General features: G+C 49.9%; 10 protein-coding genes across 10 annotated transcripts; 5 read left to right on the top strand and 5 right to left on the bottom strand.

Moving 5' to 3' along the window:
• Positions 1-12: 12 nt before the first annotated feature.
• Positions 13-2,000, bottom strand: M437DRAFT_59543 (uncharacterized protein; the record flags this gene model as incomplete). Its single annotated transcript, XM_041023597.1, has 2 exons — positions 13-111; positions 162-2,000. The coding sequence occupies 2 exons, from the start codon at positions 1,998-2,000 to the stop codon at positions 13-15; spliced, it is 1,938 nt and encodes a 645-aa protein (XP_040875412.1).
• Positions 2,001-3,802: 1,802 nt separating this feature from the next.
• M437DRAFT_88696 (uncharacterized protein) lies at positions 3,803-5,695 on the top strand (the record flags this gene model as incomplete). The annotated part of the gene is made up of 1 exon (XM_041028889.1): positions 3,803-5,695. One exon carries the CDS (start codon positions 3,803-3,805, stop codon positions 5,693-5,695), a length of 1,893 nt encoding a protein of 630 aa, XP_040875411.1.
• A 1,717-nt stretch (positions 5,696-7,412) lies between these two features.
• M437DRAFT_79095 (uncharacterized protein) lies at positions 7,413-8,464 on the top strand (the record flags this gene model as incomplete). Its single annotated transcript, XM_041027106.1, has 3 exons — positions 7,413-7,941; positions 7,993-8,326; positions 8,377-8,464. 3 exons carry the CDS (start codon positions 7,413-7,415, stop codon positions 8,462-8,464), a joined length of 951 nt encoding a protein of 316 aa, XP_040875410.1.
• A 1,256-nt stretch (positions 8,465-9,720) lies between these two features.
• On the bottom strand, positions 9,721-11,573 carry M437DRAFT_59604 (acetyl-CoA synthetase-like protein; the record flags this gene model as incomplete). Its single annotated transcript, XM_041023605.1, has 4 exons — positions 9,721-9,828; positions 9,902-10,156; positions 10,211-11,479; positions 11,532-11,573. 4 exons carry the CDS (start codon positions 11,571-11,573, stop codon positions 9,721-9,723), a joined length of 1,674 nt encoding a protein of 557 aa, XP_040875409.1.
• Positions 11,574-12,719: 1,146 nt separating this feature from the next.
• On the bottom strand, positions 12,720-14,351 carry M437DRAFT_59463 (general substrate transporter; the record flags this gene model as incomplete). Its single annotated transcript, XM_041023584.1, has 3 exons — positions 12,720-13,068; positions 13,120-14,194; positions 14,249-14,351. The coding sequence occupies 3 exons, from the start codon at positions 14,349-14,351 to the stop codon at positions 12,720-12,722; spliced, it is 1,527 nt and encodes a 508-aa protein (XP_040875408.1).
• An 859-nt stretch (positions 14,352-15,210) lies between these two features.
• M437DRAFT_59425 (glycoside hydrolase family 3 protein) lies at positions 15,211-17,891 on the bottom strand (the record flags this gene model as incomplete). The annotated part of the gene is made up of 4 exons (XM_041023577.1): positions 15,211-16,728; positions 16,781-17,099; positions 17,149-17,761; positions 17,819-17,891. 4 exons carry the CDS (start codon positions 17,889-17,891, stop codon positions 15,211-15,213), a joined length of 2,523 nt encoding a protein of 840 aa, XP_040875407.1.
• A 1,166-nt stretch (positions 17,892-19,057) lies between these two features.
• Positions 19,058-20,802, top strand: M437DRAFT_12667 (uncharacterized protein; the record flags this gene model as incomplete). The annotated part of the gene is made up of 3 exons (XM_041018670.1): positions 19,058-20,064; positions 20,117-20,532; positions 20,579-20,802. Coding segments are annotated over 3 exons (1,647 nt in total), but the record flags the coding sequence as incomplete, so codon positions are not given.
• Positions 20,803-21,031: 229 nt separating this feature from the next.
• M437DRAFT_88690 (NADH:flavin oxidoreductase/NADH oxidase) lies at positions 21,032-22,114 on the top strand (the record flags this gene model as incomplete). The annotated part of the gene is made up of 1 exon (XM_041028888.1): positions 21,032-22,114. The coding sequence occupies one exon, from the start codon at positions 21,032-21,034 to the stop codon at positions 22,112-22,114; it is 1,083 nt and encodes a 360-aa protein (XP_040875405.1).
• Positions 22,115-22,504: 390 nt separating this feature from the next.
• M437DRAFT_59572 (MFS general substrate transporter) lies at positions 22,505-24,159 on the top strand (the record flags this gene model as incomplete). The annotated part of the gene is made up of 2 exons (XM_041023601.1): positions 22,505-23,016; positions 23,040-24,159. The coding sequence occupies 2 exons, from the start codon at positions 22,505-22,507 to the stop codon at positions 24,157-24,159; spliced, it is 1,632 nt and encodes a 543-aa protein (XP_040875404.1).
• A 392-nt stretch (positions 24,160-24,551) lies between these two features.
• M437DRAFT_59564 (carbon-nitrogen hydrolase) lies at positions 24,552-25,639 on the bottom strand (the record flags this gene model as incomplete). Its single annotated transcript, XM_041023600.1, has 3 exons — positions 24,552-24,916; positions 24,972-25,423; positions 25,473-25,639. 3 exons carry the CDS (start codon positions 25,637-25,639, stop codon positions 24,552-24,554), a joined length of 984 nt encoding a protein of 327 aa, XP_040875403.1.
• Between the last annotated feature and the right edge of the window lie 830 nt (positions 25,640-26,469).

Below are 26,469 nucleotides of genomic sequence, written 5' to 3'. Positions count from 1 at the left end.
GAGAGCTAGAACTTATGGCGCTTCAATGCCTGCGTTCTTGATGGCGCTCAGAAGGGCGATCATGAACTTGTTTCTACGGGATGCTCGCAGAGCCTCGTTCGAGAAATTCGACTAGCAGAGAATTAGCAAGAAATGTGAGCCGCAAAAGTGACAGTACTTACTTTGTGTTTGATCTCGATCATGAGATCAAGGTGGTCTAGATTCCCGACACCAACGACCTCAACCTCAATACCAGACTGGTAATCACGCGCATTCTCTGCCGCTCTTACAAACTCTTCCAGATGGACGCGCAGAGCACTGATGTCTGCAGAGGTGGTTGCTGCAGAAACGCTGAGGGTAATGCGTTCTTTCATCGCTTTGCTGCGAGAAACATTCTCAATCCAGAGGGTGTTGGCCACGGCATGAGAAACCTGAACGGTCTTGTCGTTGTCCACGCGGCGGAAGACGCTGTACATGAGTGAGATACGTTCGACAATGAGTTCGGTCTTGTCAATGTCAACGCGATCGCCAACGTCATATGGATGCTTGACGAACAGGAAGATGCAGCAACCAAGAAATTCTGTTACAGTGCCTCCAATCGCGAAGGCAAGACCGGTGAAAGTAGACCAGAGCTGAGCGGTCTTCGAAGCAAGGGTTTTGCTAAAGAAAGCAGCATAGATGAAAGCAATGGCCACGAAGACCGCGAAGACGAGCATTCGATCAAGCACCTGGATGGCTTGGCTGATATCGTGCATGCTCGAAGCTCTGTTCTTGCGTTCCTGACCCACTTCCATCACGAGCATGATCATCTCGTCAAGACTGACATCGCCATTGCAGTCTTTGTCAAGAGCATTGAATATCTCGTCTGCTTCTTCAGCTTGATTGGGTCCTAGCACTTCTCGAATATCTTCTACAAGGAGCACATCTTTTCCCTCAGGCACGAAGCTGAGCCATAGGCGACGTGCCAGTGCCTTGGAAGCACGGCGAGTCTCCAGCGCCCCGATGACAATCGAGTGTGCTGAATTGGGGTTGAAGATGTGCTTGCCGGAGATCTCAGACGCGATGTTGCCAAAAGCCGAGGTGACCTTGTCGCGAGCACGCCCGATGTCGTTGATGACGGTAGTGCGGAAGCCTGCCTGACCGAGTTTCTTCTTGATTCCCGAAGTGTCAGGGTCAAAGATGTCATAGTCAAGCTCGGCGAATTCATGGGAGAAAGGTGCCGACAACTGTCGGGAGGCGTCATACATGATGTCCAGGATCGAGATCAGTCTTTTGGAGTCCTTGATCTTTCTGTCGTATTGCTTGCGGTGGTAGTTGATACTGATGAGTTGCACGAAGAACTTCTCGGCCAAGAAGACGGCAGCGACCGCGATGGTTGCCAGACAGACCGTGTGAAGCGTCTTCAACCATTGGTCGCCACAGTGACCTTTGTCGAAGGAGCATATTACTGGTACTGTAGCCCAGTTCGCGATAGAAGCGAGGAACAGACTGATCGGAATCTCAAGGGCCATCAGGACTAGCGAGTACTTCCTGATGCCGGTGCTGATTAGGCCGCATGCACCTTGGAAGATGACTGGTAATGCTTTGGCCAATAGCTTGCAGACCCATAAGCCAACCCAGACCACTTCTAGCCAGATGAAAAGGCCAAGGAGACGTATGTTTCCAGCTCTTGCGCCTTGATAGACAGTATCGAAGAGTGCAAGAGGGATGACCAGTAGTGTTGCAACTGGCAACACGTACAAGGCATATCGTGTGATGATAGAAAAACCATGGATCTTTTTAACGAGGTTACCCAGCCGTGTGAGGGCATCACTGTTGTCGCGATCAGTGTTTGTCACTTCTGCTTGGCTCAGAGATGTATTCGTTCTGCGGCGGCCTTGCAGTTGGACGGTCGGGCGCTGTTTGGGCGAATCTGGCGACTCAATAGCGGTTGCGGTGACTGTGACGTCGTTCTTGAGCTTGTTATTGACAGCCCCGTACGTCAAAATCTCGACTGGTATGATTGCTTCATCGCTGGCCATCTTGGTGGTGGCAGCTTGATTGTTGGCTTGAAGACTTTGGTGCCAATGGCAGATGAATGTGGAGCAGACTGAACTCCTGCAAGGCGTGAAGAGAACAAGATCTCAGACAAGGATGCTGCAGATCAGAGAAGAGCCGAAGAAGAGTGACTATATATCGTCTGACCAATATTGGTGCAAGGACTTTGTGGTTCAACTTTGGGTTATCTGTGTCGAAGCTTACGAGATCTGCTCGCGTGCCAGCTCATCCCAGAAAGAGTTGTTGATCCAGACGTCTCGATAAACCATTGTCCTATTTTGAGCTGAAGAAACCTGCCAGCGGGTCAACAACTGCTTGCTCTTTGGTATTGAACAGCAAGTCTGCTGATATGCAAGCGAAGTGTGGTAAGTATGTTTCTATCGCATGTACCTCAGCTACGTTGATGCAGTACTCACGTGGTGCCCATGGAAAACATCACCTGCTCAACCAATCACAAAAATGTATGCTTCTTCCTGACCCGCGTGCCGCGCCTGTGCTGCCCTTGGTACGTACCTGTCCAAATCGGTCTAACGGTCCCAAGAGGGGCCTCGCCAAAGCCTCCAGCAGTATGCTTAATGCTCGGCCACATCCGTATCTTGAATCACTTGCTGAGTGTAAAGTAGGCTTCTCGCTCCGAAGCTGGGATGAAGAAGCGGCTGGCGAACGGAGCCTCTCGAGCTGCAAGGCTCACTCACTCGGGCTGACCGACTGAGCTGCGAAGGGGTTCAGGAATCTTGTCGAGCGTCTGCCGAGGATACGCAATAGATGTCTTATGCCGTGACTAAGTCTTCAAGATATGGACCACTTGAAAACAAATTTATAACAAGTCTTTGTTCTAGTGATGGTGTGGTGACGATGGTCAAGAGGCGTCCTCAAAAAGAAGCTATGCTCGCGCTTATAGTATAATGTGAGCTCAGCCATACTGGTGATCTGATCACGAGTTGCATACTTCTTCTGCAAGGTTTGTATGCAAGATGGAAGTATGAAGCAGAGAAGATTCTGAGAATTCGAAGGAGCGAAGGAGGGCTTGTGGAGTCGTGGGGAACCGAGCGCGGCTCAGAGGCAGCAAAGATAGCCGTGGAACGTGCTTGCTTACAGAACGTCAAGCTGCCGCATGGCGCTTTCTTCATTCTTGTTCTCGCCTACAGCATGGCAAAATACCTCTATCGATCTTGGTCAATCTGTTTGCTGCTCTTACGCGATAACCATCGAGGCGTCCAAAGGAGCCACCTTGCGACATGAATGCATCACGAGCGTATGCAGCATATTCAGCTGGATTGTTGCTCAGTATGACGTTCAAATTGTTCTATAACGACTTGCGCCATGTGTCTACTTCCTGCTGCTTGGCTGCGTTTCAGCTTCATACTTTTCTAGATACAGCTGAATCTCCCATGCACGATGTGAGCTTAAGCGCACGGCAAGTCCGGCCACTTCGACGCGCCGTCTGCTTGTGTGTCTACTCGAGACTCCGACGTGTTGTCATGGATCTACGATCCTGCTTCGGTACTAACCCTAGGCACACCCTCACGGATCTTGTTACCTGTGATCGCGTTCCTTATGCGAGCTGTAACTCCACTTCAGCTGAAGCACCTGTACATGAAGCCGCTTCTGGATCGCTCAGCAAATGACTTACAGCCATGACAGAATCCGGAAAATGGCCATGGACCACTCAATTCAGCTTGTATGTTGCATACAGTCTCTTGATCTGGCCATGCTCTGGGCATATAAATCTGCTTCGCTCAGATACTGGCGAGCAAGATCCCATCATCACTAAACTTTCCCAGACATGTCAACGAGCAAAGAGATACCAGAGGTCAACACTGCCTGCCTCGACAATGAAGAGCAGGTCTTTCCTGATCCCCAATGGAGAACGGGCTTGAGGGCCAGGTTTCCTCGGAATGGGGCCATCGCATTACTCATCATCATCCTCTGCGCAAACAGCTCGCTCATAGTCCTTCTTGTCTCTGATGGCAAGAGACAGAGGCACTGGGCTGAAAAGATTGGACCCAGTGTCCTCCTTTCAGCCTTCAATGGAATCGCGAACATCTGCTTTGGAGTGGCGATCGCAAATGGTGTCGCCATCACATGGTGGAGGAAAGCCCTCAGAGGAGCCACCATCAAAGAACTTCATCGTTCCTGGCAATTCAGCTCAAGCATCAAAGACGTTGTGTTATATGGCAGATACTTCAACTTCATCGCTTTGGCAGCCCTTGCAGCAAAATTGACCATCATTGATGGCATTCTTCTACAGAAAGCTGCTGGCACCGAGATCCGGCCTGATCCTGCTCGCAATTTCACGCTCGATATGTATGTCAACGATACCATGCCTATCACAGCGACATTCGCAGACAGATCTGGCAATGTCTCTTCCTTCATAGATTGGTTTGGCACAGACGTTCATTATTGGTCTCACTCTGGCGGCATCTATCTCCCGGGCTCTTACTGCGAGGGGACCTGCCTCTTCGACGTTCATGGTACTGGGTTTGGTATTGATTGCCAAAGTGAAGAAATTGCTATGGATTACGGCACGGCTGTTTCTCAAGAAGCCATCGCTGTATCCCAATCCGACAACTCGTCGTCTCTGAACGTGACTGCCGAGCGAACCCTCTTTGACATCAACTTCAAAGCTATCTATGGAGCTACTGGAGTAGACGGCGACTACTCCAGGATTCAGATGAATCTCACCTTTACCAACGCGACAGCGACCGGGGACGGCTCTGCCAGTTGTCCTGGTAAGATGACTCGTCATAGCTGCATGCTGCGGCCGGCCATTGTTCGCTATCCTGTCACGATAGAAGACACGTCGGCTTCTGACTCCACCATATCTGTATCCAACATGTATCTTGGCTACAATACTACTTCTTATGGTGGCCAAGTCGGCTACTGGAGTGAAGCACTTCAAACCCTCTACACAGCTGATGAGGATATGACCCAATACATGAACGGAACCTTCTACGATTCGAAGCTGCATCAATTGAAGGACTACTCTGTTGTTGCTTACAAGGATGTGCTCGAGGATCCCACGTTCTTCTCTAGCGACTCACCGACCATTCTCGGTGGAATTGTCGAGGCTCTCAATCGCTATCTTGCGGGGACTAGCAGCATGCATTATGATAGAGGTGGATTCTCCGTGGCTCAAACCGGCGCTGTTGGGATGTTGCCTTTCAACTTCGCGCGTAACAGCACTACTGGCTGTGACTTTGCGTACCGGGACCCGCTGGACTACACAATCTTACAAGTCAATTCTCTCATGTTCGTTCTGGCTGTTGATCCGTGGGGTGTAAATTACAACAACAACAACTTGACACTCACAGAGAAGTTCAGAGCCACTCAATACGGCTCAAGCATCCATTATGCAACGGAACGTCGCTATATGTGGGCTGCATTGGCTACGATGTTGGTCTGTGTTCTTTGCGTCCTGCCCAGCTACTGGGGATATTGGCAACTGGGTCGCGATGTCACCTTAGGACCATTCGAGATTGCTAATGCTTTCCGCGCTCCCGTTCTTGACCATCCGGCTGTGGCGAATGCAGGTGTCAAAGACCTAATCAGAGAAGTTGGTCAGAGAGAAGTCAAATATGGCGCGATGGTTCACAACGATGCATCAGGTCGCCTGGCTATTGCCGAGCCGGAATCTGTCAGAAGGGTTCATCCAAGGATCAGTGACAGAAGGTTCTGATCGCAATACAGCGAGTAAATCAGGGATTGGGGTATCTGGGAGCTGTCGTTGCAGCCTTCGGATTTCTGCTATCATAGCAGCATCCGCGAAACAAAGAGTCTGTGATCATTCTTACAGTCATCATTATTACAGTCATACAGAAAAAATCGACATTTGAAACGTCAGATATGGAACTTCGGCACATCATTGCGTAAATGTCTTGCTGCCTGTTTTGCCGTGACAGTTTCACTACACAGAGCTCTTCTTTTCTGCTAGTAAGATGTGGACTGTAGTGGCCTGAGGCTTCGAGTACGAGTCGCTGTAGTGTACGTAAGTGACTCAACTGAGGCACCTCCGGCAGGCACCTGGCATGGTGATTACGGCATCCATCGCCCATTCACGGAACTTGCTATGGGCACTTCTTCTATTACGGTCATCAAGCTCTTCAGATCAAGAAGACGAGTCCCATACGGAAATGATCTGCCGACCATTTGCACATAGCCAAAATTGTTGGGTAGTCATGCTTTGACAAGTTACCAAGAGGAATACGTATGCGCAAACCCCGCTCGATTGGGATTCTCGGCTTCTCATGCGCATCTTGAGAATGAAAGCTGGAGTCATGAGAGTCATAGCTGCAGAACCAAAACTGATAAGCATGAATTTCTATGCTTCATGCCTCGCACATCGCTTCAGATACTTTCGCAAATGTTTTGAATAAACAACATGATGTTCAGATCGAGCAGTGATATTCATGTTGGTCGCGACCTCCCGAAACTGGAAGACTCGTCTGTCATGTCCTCGGGCCGGCATTCCCGGTCATCATTCCCGCTCTTTGCATGCGTGAACGTTTCAGGGTCTTGACATGTCAAACACATGAACCACTCAATCTAATTTTGTGTTTCTTATGCGTATCCACAAACCGCTGACGACAGCATTGTTCCTCATTCTGTCTCTGCCATTCTGCTTCCCGAGGTTCCTTTGGCATCAGCGTTCGACTTGACTGAATCAAGCAGGTGCGACACGCGTTACAAAGCTATGTGAGATGACGCGACTGCGTGTGCATTCAAACCTTATAAAGAAGGCTGGAGAGATGGGAATTGAAACGAGATTACCGGTGTTTACGTTACGTATCACCTACGGCGCAAGCAGATACTAGTACTACCTACAGGTCCTTCTGATGTGCTGCAAGATTGGGTCTCCCGATAGAGAAGCGACACCTGGCGTATGGTCTTCTGTTCGAAAGCTCGGAGGGTAATCCACAATTTCGTCACGGACTCGGAACCCCTGGTTTCAACGTCTAACACGTACCCCTTGCCAAAGTTTATCTGGACTTATCTCCGGATAGAAAGCTTAGCATGTTTGTCCATATGCCATCGTCAACAGCCATTCTTGCTTATTACGCGTTCTCTCATTGGATGCTTTCAAATTCCGATGACATTTGGTATAGGCACACGTTTCATACCATCGTGTTCAAGTGAGCCTCGAGCATGTCACTCGTTTGCGCTGTTTCTCGTTCAACATCACAACAAACCGAATGTAAAACGACACGCATGCCGGTCATCCATAGTCTTTGCTTCTATATATGATGTTTATGCCCCTGTGTCCAAGATGATTCGTTTTTCCAATTAGTGGCACGATCTACATTCACTCGTTATTCATCATCAAATACATTCATTGAGCTTCTACATACGATATTGCGTCATCGTCGTTCCGAATATCCCTTGAACTATCGCACAACATGGTACTCACCGAACTGGATGAGAGTCTTGGAAAGATTGACCACGACTACAAGAGATTATCTAAACTGGTGCCCTATTCAGGTCTCATCCTCACGATCTGCTGCGTGGTTGTCTTCCTTGTGCGAGTTTATATCCTCGAACCTCTCGTGATCCGCTTCACAAAACAGTACAAGCACCTTGATCAGGCACAACGAAGGAGCTTTATCAACCATTATGTGGCCGCTACCATCAAGCTGACTTTGATCGTCGTTGCTGTCTATCCTGCGATCGTCGTTCTGTCTGGACACAGGAGCTTACAGTCCTCCTTCGGCAGCCGAAATGTCACCTATGGTGATGTCCTTGTATGCGTTTTTGAGCTGTTCACCTCAATGTACATCTTTGAGTTGTTCTACCGGGAAAAAGTCAGCTATATTAGTGCTGCTCATCACATCGGCGCTGTAATCATCACGCAAACAGCCACTGTGCTCTTCCAAGATCCGAAACATAGACGGGATGCCGAGCTTGAATTTATGCTCTGTTTACTCTGCGGTATTCGTTGATGCCTCCTTCCTCTGATGATTGGTAACTGATCGTGAGCAGGAATCTTCGATATTCTCGCCGAGTTGTGGCCACATCTAGCTGTCATTACCTATCGCACTTGGCCTAAGAAACACGTGCTGCTCGCAGATATCTTTCTTGCAACTGCAATCCTCGAGGTCATCGGTACCGTGGTCGAAATCATAACTGTGTTCTCGATCTTCTTCTCGGTGTGGAAAGAGTGGACGCTGGACTTCAAAATTTTGACGCCAACTTTACACTTGTTGTTCAGCTGCGCACAGCTTTGGGGCGCAAGAGTATTCTGGCTCATGTCGCAGCAACACCGCAAAGCTGCTGATGACGCTCTCGCAGAAAGATCTGAGCCAAAGGATGCAGAGTCGGACTACCAACAAGAGATCATCCTGGCCAAAGATGAATCAATTGAAGACCAGGAAGTTACGATAGCAGACCTGGAGAATACCGAGCAGATGGTTTGAATCAAGATGACTCTGATCAAGAGAACACAATCATATAGCGACTGTCCAAGTCATCAGTCACCTTGTAATGTGGCTATCAGTAGACTTAATCTTAATCGACAGACAGGAAGACGAATAGCTGATAAGTAATTTGAAACACCAAGCAGTCCTGCACTTCCTCAAATTTTGTTCTTTCTGAGCCTCAAAGAACAAGTGAAGCCGTAAACATGGTCATGCGGTCTCAACTTGTCTGTAGACGCAAAACGAGCAATCCCTGCCTTCGGGGACCGCTCGGGGAGTCTGACGATGGGCGTCTTTGAGTACAGTCGATTTTAGTGTAGACTCGGATCGAGAGAATTATCTTAAGACCTTGTCAACTTGATCGGGAGTCTGCTCAGGTACGAATGGGTTTCATCAAGAAGCCTGAAGTCGGATATCGTTGCTAAGAAAGTGGTTTGTGCCGAAAGCCGAGCTCTTATTCCCGCTCGGGCTTAACCCTTCGAGCAACGTTTATCTGGAGAGTTATGTAGTCATCGACATGCTATTTTTGTGTTCCCTAATCTTCGCTTGGTTGGGATTACATACGCTTTTCGAAAATCAAAACCCGCGTTCAAATTGTGTCATTGACATGACAAAGTCAACCGACAGTCATTCTTCACTCAGATATACCCTCCGGCCATCGACCAGATATCTACAGTCTAATCAAACGAACATACAATATTTTTAGACCTCTCGTCTCGAGCCGCAAACGTCAGTATGCAAAGCCGGAAAGTCATCTCGAAGGAATATCTCACCCGAAACTTACAACATGATGAACAACCTCAACCTATACTGCGATTCTCTACAAATCATCTTACGCCACTAAAGTCTTGTGTACTTCTGAGTATGGTAATCAGCACCCTGCTCACCTGGCTCTTATGGGCCGATGGAACGTTCTTTCAGCTCCCCCAGTCTGTCACAGAGCTGCTACCCCGACCAGTCGTCATGTTAGCATTCTCATGGCTACACTGGATTCCGGCTTTTCTTCTTTGAGGTTAGCCATCAGAACGAAAGAGCGGTATTCTCTCCTCAGTGCGAGAAGCGAGAAACGTTCTCTCAGTCTTGCTTGCCGTAGAGAACAAGAACAGGAGCTGTCGTGGAACAAGAATCCAATCGTGTTGGCTCGGCGGTGCGGCAAAGATGTGTGATACAAAGGCTTGGGACGCAGCCAGAGGTTTCGCGAGATCGATCAGGTCTGTGATAGTCCTGTGCACACAGCGAAGAATTAAGACGATGATCATGGCTCCAGACTATCATAGTTAATGCGACATCGGTATCAAAGCTTTGCATGCAGGCTTCTACCATTCAGCTCTTTCTCAACGGCAAAAATATCTCTCTTTGCCCATTCCCTCACGACTTTGCGTTGGATCTTGCCACTCGCAAGCTGAATTTCATATTAGTATGAAAAGTCTGCCATCACCATCATGCGTGAACAGCGCATCAATCGGGTGTCTTACCTTAGGCACTTCATCGACGAACATGACACCACCCACAAGATGCTTATGCTTTGCTTTGCGCGCCGCTAACCAATCTTGAATGTCTCTGGGCGTTACTCGACCTTTTGCTTGATCTCGGAGCTGCACGTAAGCTCGAGGCCACTCCTCGTCGAAGAGCTTGATCCCAGTGACCGCTGCATCCTCGATATCATTGTGCTCGAGCAACATAGCCTCAAGTTCAGCGGGTGCTACCTGGAGCGCATTGACTTTGATGAGCTTCCAAAGCGTCAGCTGAAAATTCAGAAGTCAGGGATGTCTTTTTCCGCTCACCTCCTTCTTCCTGTCGACAATCTGGAAGAAACCTCTTTTGTCCACAATAGCAATATCGCCTGTCTTTAGCCATCCATCCTCGGTGATAGTATCTTTTGTTGCCTGCTCATTGTTGAAATATCCCATACAGATGTTGGGACCTCGGATATAGATCTCACCGGGTGTGTCATAACCGACTTCATTGCCCCCATCATCGACCAGCTTGCATTCGTGATTGGGCAAGAGTTGACCAACGATGTCTGCGTCATCCCTTTCCTGCTGCAAGATTCCGCCACAAGTAATCTCCGTCATGCCCCAACCTTGTACTATGTCGACTTTGAACTTTTCTGCGACTAGACTCTGAAGTTTGCTAGATAGAGGTGCTGCAGCAGAGAATATACCCTGCACACTCTTCAGATTGTATCGAGCTGTCTCAGGTCGTTTGATCATCATCACCAGGATCGGCGGCACGACTTGCAGATGAGAAATCTTGTAGTCCTGGATATGCTGCAGATAGTCGGCAAAGACAAACTGCTTCATGATGTAGACAGTGAAGTTCATCTTCAAGGCTAGGAGAGTGGTAAACATCTGCCCATAAGCATGGTAGAAAGGAACAAAGCCGAGCCAGCGTTCTTGGACCACTTGGCCGCGGTTGATGTCGGCATGGGGCCATAGGCAAGCTATGCTCTGGAGCACGTTTGCAATCAAGTTGAAGTGGCTTATACGAACTCCCTTCGGAAGACCGGTCGTACCAGAGCTGTAGTTTACTGTTGCCAATGTCGTGGTGGACTCCGTGCCTAGTTTTTTCCACTGCATAGTCTTTGCTTCTTGAGGGTTGCCTAGCATCGTTGTCCAGTCTTTGATCCCGTCGACCTCTTCACAATACTCGTCGTCGAACTGAAAGATACTTCTCTTGGGCAGACCAACCTCCTCAGCGGCGAGGATGGCATTCTTTACCATGTTCGGATGGACCAGCAGAGCTTTTGCTTGAGAGTCCTTGAGCTGGTGCACAACCTCATTGACTGTGGAGACAGGGTTGATAGCACTGAAAGCTCGAGTGTTTCCAACGATCCCAACGTAGGCTACAGGGACGAACATGTGGTTCGGGGTGTATATGAGCACAATTTCGCCCGGCTGGACACCCAACTGATTCAACCCAACGCCTATTCTCTTGGCCCACATCAACAACTCTGCTGGACTTATTGACTTGCTCGGATTGACAGCATCAATCCAGATGGGACTTTCTGAGACTGGCTCATCTTGAGGAAATAGCCAGGTGAGAAGACCGAGCTTTTTCAATAGTCAGCCTCCTCCCAGTTGAGCATCGGAGATGTTTTCTGACTTTTGGAACGACAACGTCTGGATGCGGCGATCTGAACAGCATTATGACGGTGTACGAGCTACAATTTGGGGTCTGTCAGAATGTATGGTATTGACAGTGTTGGACTATTGAGTGACACAAATGTGCGACACAGGGTGAGGCGGAGTATTTGTCTCCCTAATCGAAGAGTGAAAGCTGGATGATAAGACGGCAGAGTATGACAAAGCTTGGGTCAGCGATGTTGTCGGCCTTATAAGCACCCCAGATAGGACGTACTTGGCTGCGGATCTTTCTCCCCATTTGGATTGAGATCAATAAACCCATGCACATAAGCCATGCAGACATGTTACAAAGTCGCTGCGGGGTAACCCAAAGGGGAACGCGTGACAAGGATGTGACCTAAACCCTGCGCGTAAAGCTTGAAAAGCAAAATCTCACCAAGAAACTGCTGTCCAGAGGCTCACCACCGTAGAGGTTTGTCTTGGTGTAACAGCTTTTGCATTCATCTTACCAGACAAACATACCGCACTGAACAGTGCGACTTGTGACCTGAAGCTCAGAACCCTTCTCCGGCTTCATAGCTTGAAACGAATTTCCTCGTCGCTTTCTTGACCTCGAAATGAGTACAAATGAAGTCAAAACCTAGACGCCACTCTATGCTTGTGCCTTCGTATGACTGCCGTCTCGCTTTCACGGTCATCTTGCTGGAGATAGATGGCACTTTCAAATCGCAGCTGTCGAAGGGTCGTTCTATGAATATCGATCTCCGAACTGTTGACGGTTACGTATAGTGCGGAGTGAGAAGATCTCTCGCTGCCTAGATTGCAGAGACGAATCATCTCCCCGGTCCGGATTCAGAGTCGATGGCACCTACTAGCATTGGAAATGATAATTTGAGCTCTTCTTTCACAGCGACGAGCCGGAATGTACGAGCGCAGTTTCCATGCTTGCGGTCAGAGCATGGGATAATTCTAGATGGGGTGGTTGTTCACTACAATAATTCCATTGTTAGTACTGATCACTTTGAACTCGATGAGTCTCCCAAAGATGTTTGATATGCTTGATACAGGCGGTATGTGTAAGCCTCGATGCTTGTCAGTTTGATCTAGCCTGATACCACTATGTTCTACTTTCCTTACAATTCAACCGGCTGGTCGAAGACTCTCCATATCACAAACGTTCTCTGCATTCCACCTTTTGGTATAGATTTCAGACGTCAGTGATCTTGACATCAGCCCCCTTATCCTTGATCGTGACCTCTGATGAGTCCATCTCCAACCCCTGCAGCACTGTATCATCTTTGTCAAATATGATGGCGATCTCTTCGAGAGTGTGGTTGCGAGTCTCTGGATAGCAGAGGAACACAGTGATACCGTATGCAAGAATAACCACAACAAACACAATGTAGTATTTCCATCCAATTGCGGCCAGAGCGATAGGGTTGACGAAGGTGTTGAAAACAACTGCGACGACCACTGTAACCCACACGAGACTGAGGCCACGGCTGCGAAGGTGATATGGCCAGATTTCAACAGGATAAGCGATGAGAAGGGGTGTGCTAAGTTGTTGGTCAGTTGGAAATTGCATGCTGAGAGTACAAATAACTTACAGGGCAATGTCGTAGCCAGCGAAGTAGATAAAAAGTAGAGGTACCACTGCCAAGCCAGTCGCAGAGGCGCCTGTCGATGCGAAAGATGCTGATAAGCCAGTGATTGCCACGTAGCTAACGAGCATGATCACGAACGAGCTCAGGAAAAGCAACCTCCTTCCCAAGCGATCGACCAACAGAGCGGCGCCCGCGCTGAGCAAAAGATTCCAGATCTGGAGGCAGGCCGATATCAGAGTCTGATCGCGTGTGCTGGTGATTCCAACGGTCTTGAGCATGAGTGCCAGGTAGTATGAGACAACTCCGTTGCCAACCCACTGAGTAAAGAAACCAAGCGTCAATGTGATCAGCAAGCGGCGGCGATTTCCTTCCGTCTTGAGCATATCAGTGTAGCTTGCATTGACCTGAGCGTCTGCTTCTGACTGAATCGTCTTTTCAATCTCTGCGAGCTCGAAACTGACCAAAGGCGAAGATTCATCGGCTCCTCCAGTGTGGATTCTCGCAAGTGTGGTCCGAGCCTCTGCAATTCGACCCACAGAGACCAACCATCTAGGACTCTCACTGCACATATACAAGCCAGGCAGCGCCAGAAGAGGACAAATCACCTGCAGCAGGGAAGGGCATCTCCAGGCCCAGTCGCCTAGGATGTACTGACTGCCGAAGACAGTCCAAGCTGCGATGATGCCACCGACGTAGAATCCACAGAAGAACAAAGCGGTGACGACTCCACGATGGGTGGGATATGCAATTTCGGCCACCAATAGAGGCGCTGCGTTTCCAAAGCAGGCAGTAGCAGGTCCGAGTAGAAAACGAGCTGTGATGAACATAGCGGGATCTTTAGCACCAGTCTGGATCGCGGTGGCGATCAGTAGAAACACGTATCCAAAGTAGAGGGGCGGCTTGCGGCCATACTTGTTAGTGGCCCAGCCCACAGCCGGACTTGCCAGACCAACGGTGATCCAGTAGCTGACGTTGATAAAACCCAGCCAAGCACCAGCAGGTGAGTTCATGAAGTGGTTCCATTGCTTCAATGCTTGGAGTCCGTTCATTAATGAGCCATCGTAGCCATTAGCAGAAGCTAACTATGTCAGATGCCGCGAATCTTGACAAAGTCTGGGACGATCGATCTTACCGAACATGAAGAGTGAAAAAACGCAGAAGTTGAGTCGTACAAGATGAGTCTGCTTGTACCAGCGATCAGGATTCTTTGGAAGCACTTCACTTAGAGCTGGCATGTTGGCAAGATATGTATAGTTGTTGTGGAGAACGGACAAGTACGAAGAAGTGATAGGTAAGCCTGCAGAACCAGAAGTAATGAGATGGGGGGACGTAGCATTTATGCCTTCTTGCTCTAGCAACCAAGATGCCCCAGGTACTATACAGTCGTCCGAGGGTAACAAAGCAAGAACTGCTCCAGAATCAGCGGAATTCATCCGATGAAAGTGGCGTTGTCTGGATCGTGTTGTATCAGTGGTGTCGTCCCAGTGGGGAAACCGGGCTCGCACCCTTGTCCAAGGGACCTCCGCGTCTACCGTTAGAGCGGGGCATGATACTAGATAGGGGTAATCAGAGGTGATGGTGTAGGTGCGGGGGATGCTCAAGCCACTGATATTGAAAGTGAGGAGATTGAGCTGAACCAGAAACCTAGATCTTAGTCCTACGTGAGCTCTTTCGATAAAGGCTATCTGAGACTGTCCGTCGAACAACAAGTTCGACTAACGGAGGGGGGAAGACTCGATAAGCGTGGCAAGATTTGTCAAAATCTCAATTTGGATGATAGTGAGGACGGATGGGCGAAAGGCTTACCGGGCTTGCAGGACGTGATAGGGAGTACCGCGGCCGTGTTATGACAGGCCTCCGAGTCTCACACGAGTCGAAGCAACACAAGAGCCCCCACGATATTCCACGGCAGTTTCGAGATCGATCACTTCCCCTGGAACGATTGGAGCAGGCACTACGTCATATTCTTACAGGGAAAGTGAGGTTATTGGTATGGCACAGGGTAATGGAAAAGCTGGCCTCAAAGGCCATTGATAATCTTGAGGAAATTGTCTTCATGCTTTGTTCCAAGTTGAGTATTCCCTCAGCTCTACTTTACACACCTTTCCAGGTGAACGCGTGGTCAAGGGCAAAGTCAGCACTCAATGCTCTGTCTGAAGCACTGTCGCTGCTAGGAGCCACCCAGACCTTGAATGTGTCCTTCTCGCATACCCAGCTACCGATCCATTCATCATAAAATCCACACGCATATTTGAGCGGTATACTTATTGTGACCGTCTGACTTTCCCCTTTATCGAGGAAAATCTTGGTCACCCCCTTCAGTTCCTTGACTGGACGTTTGATGGATGGATTCTTCTGGCTGACGTAAACCTGAATCACTTCGGCACCAGAAACGGTCCCAGTGTTGCTGACAGTCAGCGATACCTCAAGTGTCTCATAGTCCTTGCAAATCTTGAGGTCTTTGAACAGGAAAGTGGTATAGCTCAAACCGTGACCGAATGGGAATTCCACGTCCAAGTCACGCAAATCGTACCAGCGATAGCCCATGTAGATGTCCTCGCCGTATAGAACGCGTCCTGCCTCGCTACGGAAGTTACCATAAGTTGGAGTGTCCTGGTCGCGTCTCGGCCAGCTCAGAGGGAGTTTTCCACTTGGGTTTACGTCCCCGAAGAGAACATCTGCAATGCCGTTGCCTGTCTCATTGCCGCCGTACCAAGCTTGAAGAATGGTGGATGCTTTCTCGATCCATGGCAATGCTACAGGAGTACCGGATTGCAGAACGACGACTGTCGAAGGGTTTGCTTCCAAGATTGCTTCTGTCAGGCGGTCGGTGAAAGGAGGAAGCCCCATATGTTCCCTGTCAAACCCTTCACCTTCCCAGTCCATGTTGAGTCCGATGCAAAGTACCACCTGATCGGTGCTTCTTGCCAAATCTGCGGCATTGCGTATCTCTGCATCCTTGTCAATCTGCCACGCCCCGCCAATGCGAACAGCTCCGCCACCGAAAACCACTCCAGCAGGTTTCAACTTGCTTGTTGGGGCACTGGCGAACTCGAGTTTGATGTGGTAAGTTTGATCTTTCTTCATCGGGACAAGCCCCTTTGTCTCTGCTGTCCCACATCCAAGGAAAGCCGAACCTTGCTGTTGACGTTCAGTGAGGTCAACAATCAACTCACCATTGACAAGGACTTTGGCGGAGCCGTAGACGCAAACGCCGATCTCGAAGAAGCCGTCACGATCCGCCTGGTAGAAGCCCTCGATATCCGCATACCATAACTTGTCCTTTATCTGTGAGTTCTTATAGTCCATGAACATCATGCTGGATGTCTCAAAAACAAGATCATCTACGCATTGGCGGCCTGGAGTCTCCGGCGGTTGATTGTAAGCCAAAAATCGGACACCTCTGGTAGTGCTGTCCTGAGTTGGAGATAACGTCGTGCCAAGATCTGGCAGCTCATTGTGAGCATAGGTACCAAGTGTGTAGGAAACGTTTTCGCTGCCGATCTTGCTCTTGATTCCCTCAAGGGGAGACACGGCATAATATGGTCTCAATGCAGCTGAACCGCCGCCACAGAAGCGCGCTACCTCTGCATTAGGTCCGATGATCAAGGTCTGAGGCGACGAGTCAGCAACCACTTCATTTAACAGAGACTTGCGCAGGTACCTTTTTGTCCTTTGACAGGGGCAGAATGCTTTGGTCGTTTTTCAGAAGAACGACCGACTCGGACGCTAATCGTCTTAAGAGTGCTGCGGTCTCCGCAGTGTTGTTGTCAGTCGATTCTGGTGCATTTTCGGGGATGCATGATTTTGCGGAGTCTTTGACGAGCTGGAGCACTTCGCGGGCGCGGTCGTTTAAGGCAGTAGGTAAGAGCTTGTTGGTTGCGCTTGCAAGAGCGGCAGCTTCGCCTCTCCAACGAGTAGGTCCCGGCATCTCAAGGTCAAGACCTGCATTTATAGCTTCGGCAGTAGAATAGGTCCCAAACCTTATGGTAGGTCAGCAGTGGGAGAGGTAGAGACACGAGGGGCACTCACCAGTCACTCATGATAAGCCCTTTCCAGTCCCATTCTTGCCGGAGGATCTGTTCAAGGAACTTTGGGTCTTCGCTGACATGAATGCCGTTTATCTTGTTATAGGCAGTCATGATTGCGCGAGGCTTGGCATCACGGATGGCGATCTGAAAAGGGAGCAAGTATATTTCCCTGAGGGCTCGGTCGGTAACGATAGAGTTGACCTTGTTGCGCTCATGTTCTTGGTCGTTGCAGACAAAGTGTTTCAAGGTAGCAGCGATACCGTAAGGTTCAGTCTGGATGCCATTGACGACGGCAGCCGCAAGTAGACCTGACAGCAGAGGGTCTTCGCTGAACGACTCGAAACCTCGACCGCCAAGCGGACTACGTTGCATGTTGATCGTGGGACCAAGCAGCACATGGGCCCCCTTGGCGTGAGCTTCCATGGCCATCAAGCGGCCAGCGTCAGCTGCTAAGGTTTGATCGAAAGTGGCTGCCAATGCAGTACCGCACGGGAAACAAGCAGACGGTACACTGTTGAAGAAACGAGTTCCTCTGACTCCATTAGGGCCGTCCGACAAGCGGATTGAAGGGACTCCATGTTCCGGCAAAGGGTAAGTGTGCCAAAAGTCGATTCCTGTGACACGTCAGTCGATGACTATTCCATGTCCCTTTGGTGGCCTAGCCTACGCACCAGAGAGCAGAGCGACTTTCTCTTTGTCACTAAGCTTTGACAGCACATGATCGACGTCGAAGGTGCCAGGCATCTTTGAACCACCAAAATCGTAGTGCGCAGCAATGTAGTGTTGTCGCGGGCATCTTATATCACAAAATCCCCTGTGACAAAACAAAGATGGTAACTAACGACAGTCGTGATAGCGACCAGTTTAAGGTGCGGAGACGCCAAGAGGGCCACGATCGCGCCTGCGGAGTGCACCTCGTAGTTGAAAGCCTCGTCTTCTTCTTCGCATCTCAACGACAGGCAGAAGATTACAACTTGCAAACCTGAGCTAGCGTGCGCAAGAAGACGGCGGCACTGAAGAGCTCACAGCTGTCATGCCGGATGAGCCCCGCGGCTTTCTGTGCGGAGTATGCAATCGTAACTTCGCGCGACTCGAGCACCTCCAAAGGCACTCTCGCACACGTGCGGTTCCTCTCCAGCATACACGTTCGTTGAGATATACTGATTGCTCACCTCAGACACAAAAGAAAAGCCGTATGTATGCGGTTGCGGGCGTCGCTTCGCTCGCCGCGATCTTTTGATTCGTCACAGTCGCCTGGTACACTCGGCTGCATCTGGTTCCCTGCAGTCCCCACCAGACTCCGCCAGCGGCAGCATTCAGATAGACAACACTCCAGCAGCTGATCATTCATGTACCTCATCCACTGATCATCAACATCCTTACCCCACTTACCCTCCCAATGCACCGCCTGACCTCTTGCCCCATGATTTGGACTCCTTCATGGGTGACAGCGGCGAGCTTGACTTCACCCACATTGACCATCTGGTACCAGGTTCGACAACGTAATTCTTTGCGAAACCCCGATTCTGACTATCTGCCCAGACGAGCTCGATCAACTTGCTGATGTTCCTGAAATTAATGACTTCTCAAATTTCGTTGGCAATCTAGGCTTGAACCTCGGTTGGGGCATTGCTCAGCAACCGGCAGTCGACCCAGACCAGAATCCTCGTTCGTCTCGCCAGCACAACACTGGACGACCGAGCGACGGTTCGAATCAGCTCCCACCAACTCCGCAACAGCCCCCGGAAATGCCGCGCGATGCCACAAGTCCTCTTCACTCAGCGACTGTAAGCAGAGGTCTACAGCATCATGCAGGTACAACCAGCGCTTGCTCGATTATACATGAGAATTATGCTGATCGTAATGAAGATAGCTTGGTTGTTGATCCTAGACGAGTGCGCTGCGGCTGGCGAGTTACTGAAGAGATACGACTCGAACTCGCGGCCAATCTGGATGAATTCAGCGATGTGCTTGGGAAATGGTCATTGCCCTCGAGATATACTCTCGCCCGATATGTTGAAGCGTTTGTCAGCGGCTTTCATCCTTCATTTCCTGTTCTACATTTGCCAACGTTCAGGCTCGATCTCATGGCACCAGAACTTTCTCTCGCAATCTGCGCCGTAGGCGCGCAGTATTGTTTCGAGTCCAAGGCTGGTGCTAAGTTGTTCTACGTATCGCGGTCCCTGGTTTTCGAGCAGATGCGGCGCCGAGAAGAGACTTTAATGACAGCAGGACGTGATGTTGCGGACGCTCGCCTCGCAGTACCGCCTGTGTTGATGCAGGGGCGTTCCATGCAAGTCGCCAATCCCGTATGGCCTGAAGATCCGTTGGCTCGTCGATCCCGTATGCACACAGCCTGCGCCACAATGTTCCTGCTCTGTTTCGCTTCCTGGCAGAAAGACGCAGCGTTGTTGCGTGAGTCTTTTGCTTTACAGGGTCTTCTAGCTCGCTGTTGTCGAGAAAATGGCCTTGTTGAGGATGTCTCTGAATCTCCCCCACTAAATTGGCCCGAATGGATTGAAGGTGAGTTTCAGCGTCGCATCAAAATGACAGCCTTTTGCGTTTTGAACCTTCAAAGTATCGCATATAACCTTCCGCCCACAATCACGGCAAGTGAAGTACATCTCAACATGCCTTGTCCGTCTGCAGAGTGGAGCGCGGACAGTGAGCTGGATTGGCATAGGCAAAGAGCCTCGAGGCGGCACCATCCGCCAACCTTCCAACAAGCTTTGTCTTCTCTTCTGGTCTTTGACGATCCAGAGGGGAGTAGGATAGCTGCAAACCAAGCCACGCCGACACCGTTCGCGAATTATGTGCTCATGCATGCTCTGATTCAGCGGCTCCAAATGCTTTGGCTACTCGTCCCCACGACCGGCAAATCAGCAAAGCTGAGGGCAGAAGATGTTAGCATCATGCAGTGCGTGCAAATCAATCTTGATTCCAGTATGACGAGCCGCTAACAACTTCAGAGAAGCTTTCAAGCGCTGGAAGGCTGCGTGGCAGACTTCACCCGAAGCTAGCCTCGATCCAACTAATCCAGAAGGTCCCATGTCTTTCGTCTCAGCGACATTCCTGGCACTGGCTTACGTCCGGCTGCAAGTAGACCTTGGGCCCTTCCGACTCTTACAGACACGCGACCCTGTTGCGATCGGTCTAGCTCTGTACAACTCACCGCTTCCCTGCCGCGGTCAAGATCTGATATCCCCACTTCTTCACTCTGCCCACAGCCTCGATGTTGTTGTCCGACTGGGAATTCACTACGTGTCGCATCATCAGACATTCTTCTGGAGTGTTCAACACTGTATTGCCGTATTGGAATGTGCCGTCCTTTTGGTCCAGTGGCTACGGGTCTTGGAGTCCCCTGGGGAGAATCGAGGTCTTTCACGTCAGTCTATCACTCCTTCCTAGTAAAATCGCACTGACAGCCACAGACCTCGAAGAGCAAATATTCAAATGGACTGAATTCTTGATTGGCGAGGCTCGCGAGTCTCTAGCTTCGGATGGCTCGGGAGCAGACAGGACAGTTGCCGAGTCTCAAGGTATGGCTTCGACGATTCTCAGAATCTGGGCAGGTATTTTCCGTAGTAACAAGATGTGGCCCATTGTTCAGTGCATCGGCGATGGTTTGCATCATTTTGCAAACATGATAGAGAAGCCAAACTGAAAATACAAAAACAAAAACCAAGCTCAAGGCTTACATAACATAAGATGAATGCATAAGGCATATTTGGAGGTGATATCGATAGTGCTTGTGCTTAGGTAATCCGTGACTACAGGAGGTCTCTTTCTTGCAATACCTTTCTCCTGATTGGGTTCTCCTGTTAGACTCTCATCTCTTTCTGCTCTCATAATTTGAAATTGCCCCTCCATAATTGTTACTCCGGATGGCTGTCTGCGATCTCTTCAAACCTCTCGCTTTCAAACGAGGCCCGTCGCTCAAGAACCGGATGATCCTGGCTCCCTTGACCAACTGGCAAAGTAACGTTGACGGCACAGTCTCTAAAGAGGATGAACATTGGCTACAACAATGCGTCAAAGGCGGCTTCTCGATGATCATGACTGCCGCAGCCAATGTTCATGCGGATGGCAAGACGTTCCCAGGACAATTGGGCATTTATCACGACAGACATCTGGAAGGCTTGAAACGGGTGGCCGACATGATCAGAGAAAATGGGGCTACGTCGTCTGTCCAGCTTCACCATGGTGGCGCGCGAGCTCAGAAGTCACTTGGATCTGATCCCGTTGGTCCATCCGCTGTTCCGGAGATGGGAGTTCGCGCACTCTCTCTCGAAGACGTTGAAACACTTCGAGATGACTATGTCAGGGCAGCCAAGCGCGCCGAGATGGCTGGATTCGATGGCGTCGAAGTTCACGCCGCGTTCGGCTGGGTGTTGAGCCAATTCCTGTCACCCACGTACAACTATCGCACCGACCGCTACGGAGGCTCTCTGGAAAACCGCGCCAGATTGTTGTTCGAAGTCATTGATCGCATTAGAGCCACATGCCGTCCCGATTTTCAGATTGGACTCCGTCTCTCGATGGAGCGCCACGGCCTACACTTGAAAGACATTCGGGACGTTGCAGCAAGGGCAATGAAGGAAGAGCAAATCGACTACTTGGACCTTGCTCCTTGGGACTTTCGAAAGCTTGCGCAAGATGACCCGTATCAAGGACAGACACTGCTGAGTGTTTTTACTGACCTGCCTCGATCGTCTGTGCGCTTGGGTGTGTCCGGCAAGATCCTTGGGGCGCAAGATGCGGCCGACGCACTTGCAGCAGGCTGCGATTTTGTCATGATAGGCAAAGCCGCTATTCTCCAATCTGATTTTCCACAACGAGTGGAGATGGATCACCAGTATCACGCGCCAGCATTGCCCGTTACGAGAGACTACCTGAAAGAGCAGGGTCTGAGCGCAAACTTCATCGCATACATGGAGACGTGGGACGGGTTTGTTCAGATTACGTGAACGTTAGTGGGACGGCATGATTGGGGTGAACGAAAAACCATCTAGCTTTTCGCACTGGCTTGGCGTGAGGGGAAGCGTGCGTGGCGGACGTCCCAACGTGCAAGGGTGAGGGGGAAGATTTGGAGAATTGGAGACTTTCATTCAGACGCAAGACCGAATCTGATCGAACTCGAGAATTATTAGTCCCAGAATGAAGATGCTTCTCAGGGCTTTGTCAGCGCGCGTCAGAATATTGCAATGATGCGATGAGGTCCGAGCAAGCATGCTCACGACCAAAAGAGGTTGATCATATTGGAGTCTTCTCGGTTGCCTACTTGCTTCTATTCTTTCTTGAATTAGCAGCCTCATTCGTCTACATAGCCTGTCCAGTGGAGAACAGGAACTCTTGCTATGATCTCTTCAACATCTCACCCTGGTGAACTCGAGAAAGGTTCAGATGATCATGGGATAGAGGAAAGGTACCTTGATTTCACTACACCACTACCCACCCTCCAGAATTTTGGCAGCGCAGAATGCAACAAGGAGGCAATCAAGGTTCACAAAGATGCCGCCCGTCTAGTTAGCCCACAATCATGGCCAGCATCTCGGAAGAACTTCACCATGTTTGTCGCTTGCGTGGCTACAGTTTTTGCTTCTGTTGCCCCTAGTTCATACAGCCCAGGACTTGATCAGATCTCTCGGGAATTCGATCGTGGCCGGGTCGAAACATTGACAGGGGTAACAATCTTCACAGTAGGATTCGCCATCACACCAATGGCACTGGCTCCAATCTCTGAGGTTTATGGCCGCAAACCGGTTTTCACTGCGACTGGCATCCTATACGTAGTGACGACTCTTTGTTGTGCCGTCACGAATACTTTTGGAGGGCAAGTCTATGTTGAATTGGGCATCATACATATTCTGTGAGCTGATTTCGTTGATCTAGACTTCTTGTCTCACGATTCTTGGCTGGCGTTGGCAGCTCGACCTTCTCGACCATGATTGGCGGCCTCATAGCCGACATATATTCTTCTGAAGAACGCAACACTCCAATGTCGCTTTTTTCGGGGTCAGCTGTGTTGGGAATCGGCCTCGGTCCTCTGATATGTGGTTTCATTGGTCAATATTCGACTTGGCGTTGGATCTTCTACATGCAGACCATCGTGAACGGTACCATCGTTGTCGTTGTCATTGTGTTCTTCCAGGAAACTCGTCAAGTTGTCATGCTTCGCAAGAAGGCTCGACTACTCAACGAATGGCATCGGAAATGCAAAGAAAGCAATGCCTCTGTTTCGTTCTACTTGCCTGCCAGCTCGCAGTATCCAGAAAAGTCTGTTTCGCACATACGCTGGAAGGTCAGAGAAGACGATGAACGGAAAGGCATCGCAGAGACATTTCTATCATCGGTGACTCGACCGTTTCTCCTGCTGTTCAAGGATCCGGTAGTGTTCACTTTCTCACTCTGGGCAGCTTTCAGTTGGTCAGTCCTTTACATCTGCTTATCCGCCGTCCCGCTGGTTTTCGAAGATCGCTACGCATTTACCCTCTCTCAAGCAGACTCTACCTTTGCAAGTTCGTGTATCGGCACAATTCTGGCGACTTCCATAGGCATATATCAGGATATAGCGGCAAGAAAGCGCAAGCTGCTCCCAGACTCGCCCGAGTCCCGATTGTGGTTTGTGTGTGCGGAGGGACTCCTGCTGCCGATTGGGCTCTTCATCTTCGGTTGGACTTGTCGCTCGGAGATTCACTGGATTGCACCGACCGTAGGGGTCGGCGTAGCTAGCGCTGGAATATTTTTCGTCTATCTCGCCGTCTTCAACTATCTTGCGGATTCGTATGGCCAGTGGGCTAGTTCAGCCATCGCCGCCCAGAGCTTTTGTCGAAACGCACTGGGTGGATGTTTTCCGTTGGTGACGAAGCAGATGTACGTCGGTATGACTTATGCAGGCGCGTCCAGCCTATTAGGTGGAATTGCGATTGCCCTATCGATCACACCTTGGGTATTGGTTTTATATGGCCACAGGATCAGAGAGAGAAGTCCTTTCATGAATGCCTCGAGATAGTGTAATATCTGAGGATTAGAATAATTGAAGGATCATAGGGACTTATCACCAAGACCAGTCAAGAAGACCACCTTCTCGCCTTCCGTGACATTCTCGTGCATTCTGTCTATGGAAGTTCCACATTGGACGAGCTCTTCGCCCGGTACATCATACTGTGGCAGCAAATGGGTAGAGCACAACTGTTGCTCACAGGTATATCTCTAAGGCTTCCATGATACGTCATACTCATCGGCTCCAGGAGACCTACTCCTTAGTGTCCGACTGGCCTTGTAAGGTCAAATGAGTTTGAGCACGGAACTTTTTTTGGGGATCAAATTGTTTTTCCTGGGATGCGCCTAGATTGCTACCTAGATACTTCGAGTCACAAATGCTCCCACAGAGTCTGCATACACTCAAGAGAGGAGAGGGTTCTCGGCACCTTCTGCTCTGACCTGCTTCTTTTCTCTGTAATCTACACCGAGCCAAAGCAAGTCAGGCCTGCTGTAGTGACCGTGAACGTCAAGCATAGCTTTGACCTTGAGGATCTCATCAGGATCGCAATCCGCGATCAGGAGCCCCTCCTCTTCTTCACCAAGGTCCTCAGTCAATTTTCTGCCGTCAGGTGCGATGATGGCAGCGCAACCACCACCTCCGATATGGTAAAGCTTTCCGTCGCCCAATTGCATTCTGTCGACGCCTTCTTTAGTGAAGAAGGAGCTTGCGAGAACGACAAAGCAGTTGCCCTCAATGGCATGCGTTGTGGAGAGGTTGTGGGCACCTGATACATAATTAGTCAGTACTCTACACTCTTGTGGCTTGATTGTTGGACTTACCTTCACGACACTGTGACCAAAGAGCGGAGCCTTCCGGGAAAGACTTGTAATAGTTCATCGGGGGCCAAGCGGCGACATGAATGTCTTCACCCTGAGAGTAGGTGTGATAACGCAACAGAGGTTGAGAGTGTTCCCAGCACGAAAGCCCGCCAACTCTTCCAACACCTGGTTCGTCAACGACATTGAGAAGCGAGGCACCGCTGCCATCACCGTAGAGCGTACGCTCAACGTGGGTAGGCTTGATCTTGCGGCGGTTCATCTTGATCTTTCCGTCCTTGCCGATGAAAGCCTGAGCGAGGTACAAGGAGTTGTCGTAGTTCTCGGAGAAGCCGAGCATGACTGAGATTCTGTTCTCGCCAGCGCAAGCGCAGATGCGTTCCATCTCTGGTGAGTCGATCTTCAAAGAGTTCTTCATGTAATCTCCGACCATCTCAAAGTCGATAGGTCGTTGCCTGCACAGGCTTAGTAGAATTCATGACTTGTTTAATGGTTTCCACTTACCAGATCCAGCCCGGATAGCATGGAATCCACACTTCAGGAAAGGCGACCATGTCGCAACCCTTGGATGCAGCTTGAACGATCAATTTGCATGTCTTCTCTACCGCAGCTTGGAGGTCGAAGTAGCAGCACTCGGCCTGAACGGCAGCGACGCGGACTTTGTTGTGCATAGGCATGTTGATGGCTTGTAGGAGAACTATGTTCAGAAAGAGGTAGAAGATATTCCAACTCTGACACCGGAATGCGAGGGAGTAAATATACTCATGAGCAGACGAAAAGCTCTGATAGCTTCACTCAAGTGTACATGCACAATTGACCATGTCACTGACCACTGGACTTTTCTCGGAGCTCTGGATTAGATAATGAGATAAGGATGTTGACCTGTGGATTACATATTGCAAGAGCATGTGAGTGACCCATGACGAGGCTTTACTAAGGCAGATCTATACAGTAGACGCAAGTCGGAGACGATAGTGGGCAATGACAAGGTCGGATATCATGTTGATAAGCGTTCCCAACAAGCGTCGGTTGCAGACTTCCCCGCTTGCTCCGCACTTTATTTTCTTGCATAATTGAGTAACTGTTGGCTTCTCCTCACCTCCAGCCGAAGGCATCGGGCATGGCGGGGCCAATTCTTGCGAATTGTTAGTCTGGTTGCGCCGCACATCTGTGTCGCAGTGAGAAGACTCCCAGTCCGTTTTGTTGGCCGCAGAGTGACTCAGGCGATAAGAATGCTCAGCCTTGCGAAGGTCAACAAATCAGCGAGGGATCATCGAAAGTCTCATGGTACATTCGAGAAGATTGCTTTCTGCGGTTGAGTGCACAGTGCATGGAAGAATTGAGGCGAGAACTTATTACAGAAGCCGGCACAGGATGAGGCAACTCTTCATTGGGCTTGATGCTCACAGAAAGCGACTTGCGCGAGTCCTGCACCATGCAGGTGCAGTTTCGTTGAGTCTGGATAAGCAGGATGAAAGCCGCGAAAGATCGCGCCAACATC

The sequence above is a fragment of the Aureobasidium melanogenum genome (assembly GCF_000721775.1).
Source record: "Aureobasidium melanogenum CBS 110374 unplaced genomic scaffold scaffold_33, whole genome shotgun sequence".
Lineage (NCBI taxonomy): Eukaryota > Fungi > Ascomycota > Dothideomycetes > Dothideales > Saccotheciaceae > Aureobasidium > Aureobasidium melanogenum.
Note: the sequence above shows the minus strand (reverse complement) of the source record. Positions and strands in the feature narration are given on the sequence as shown.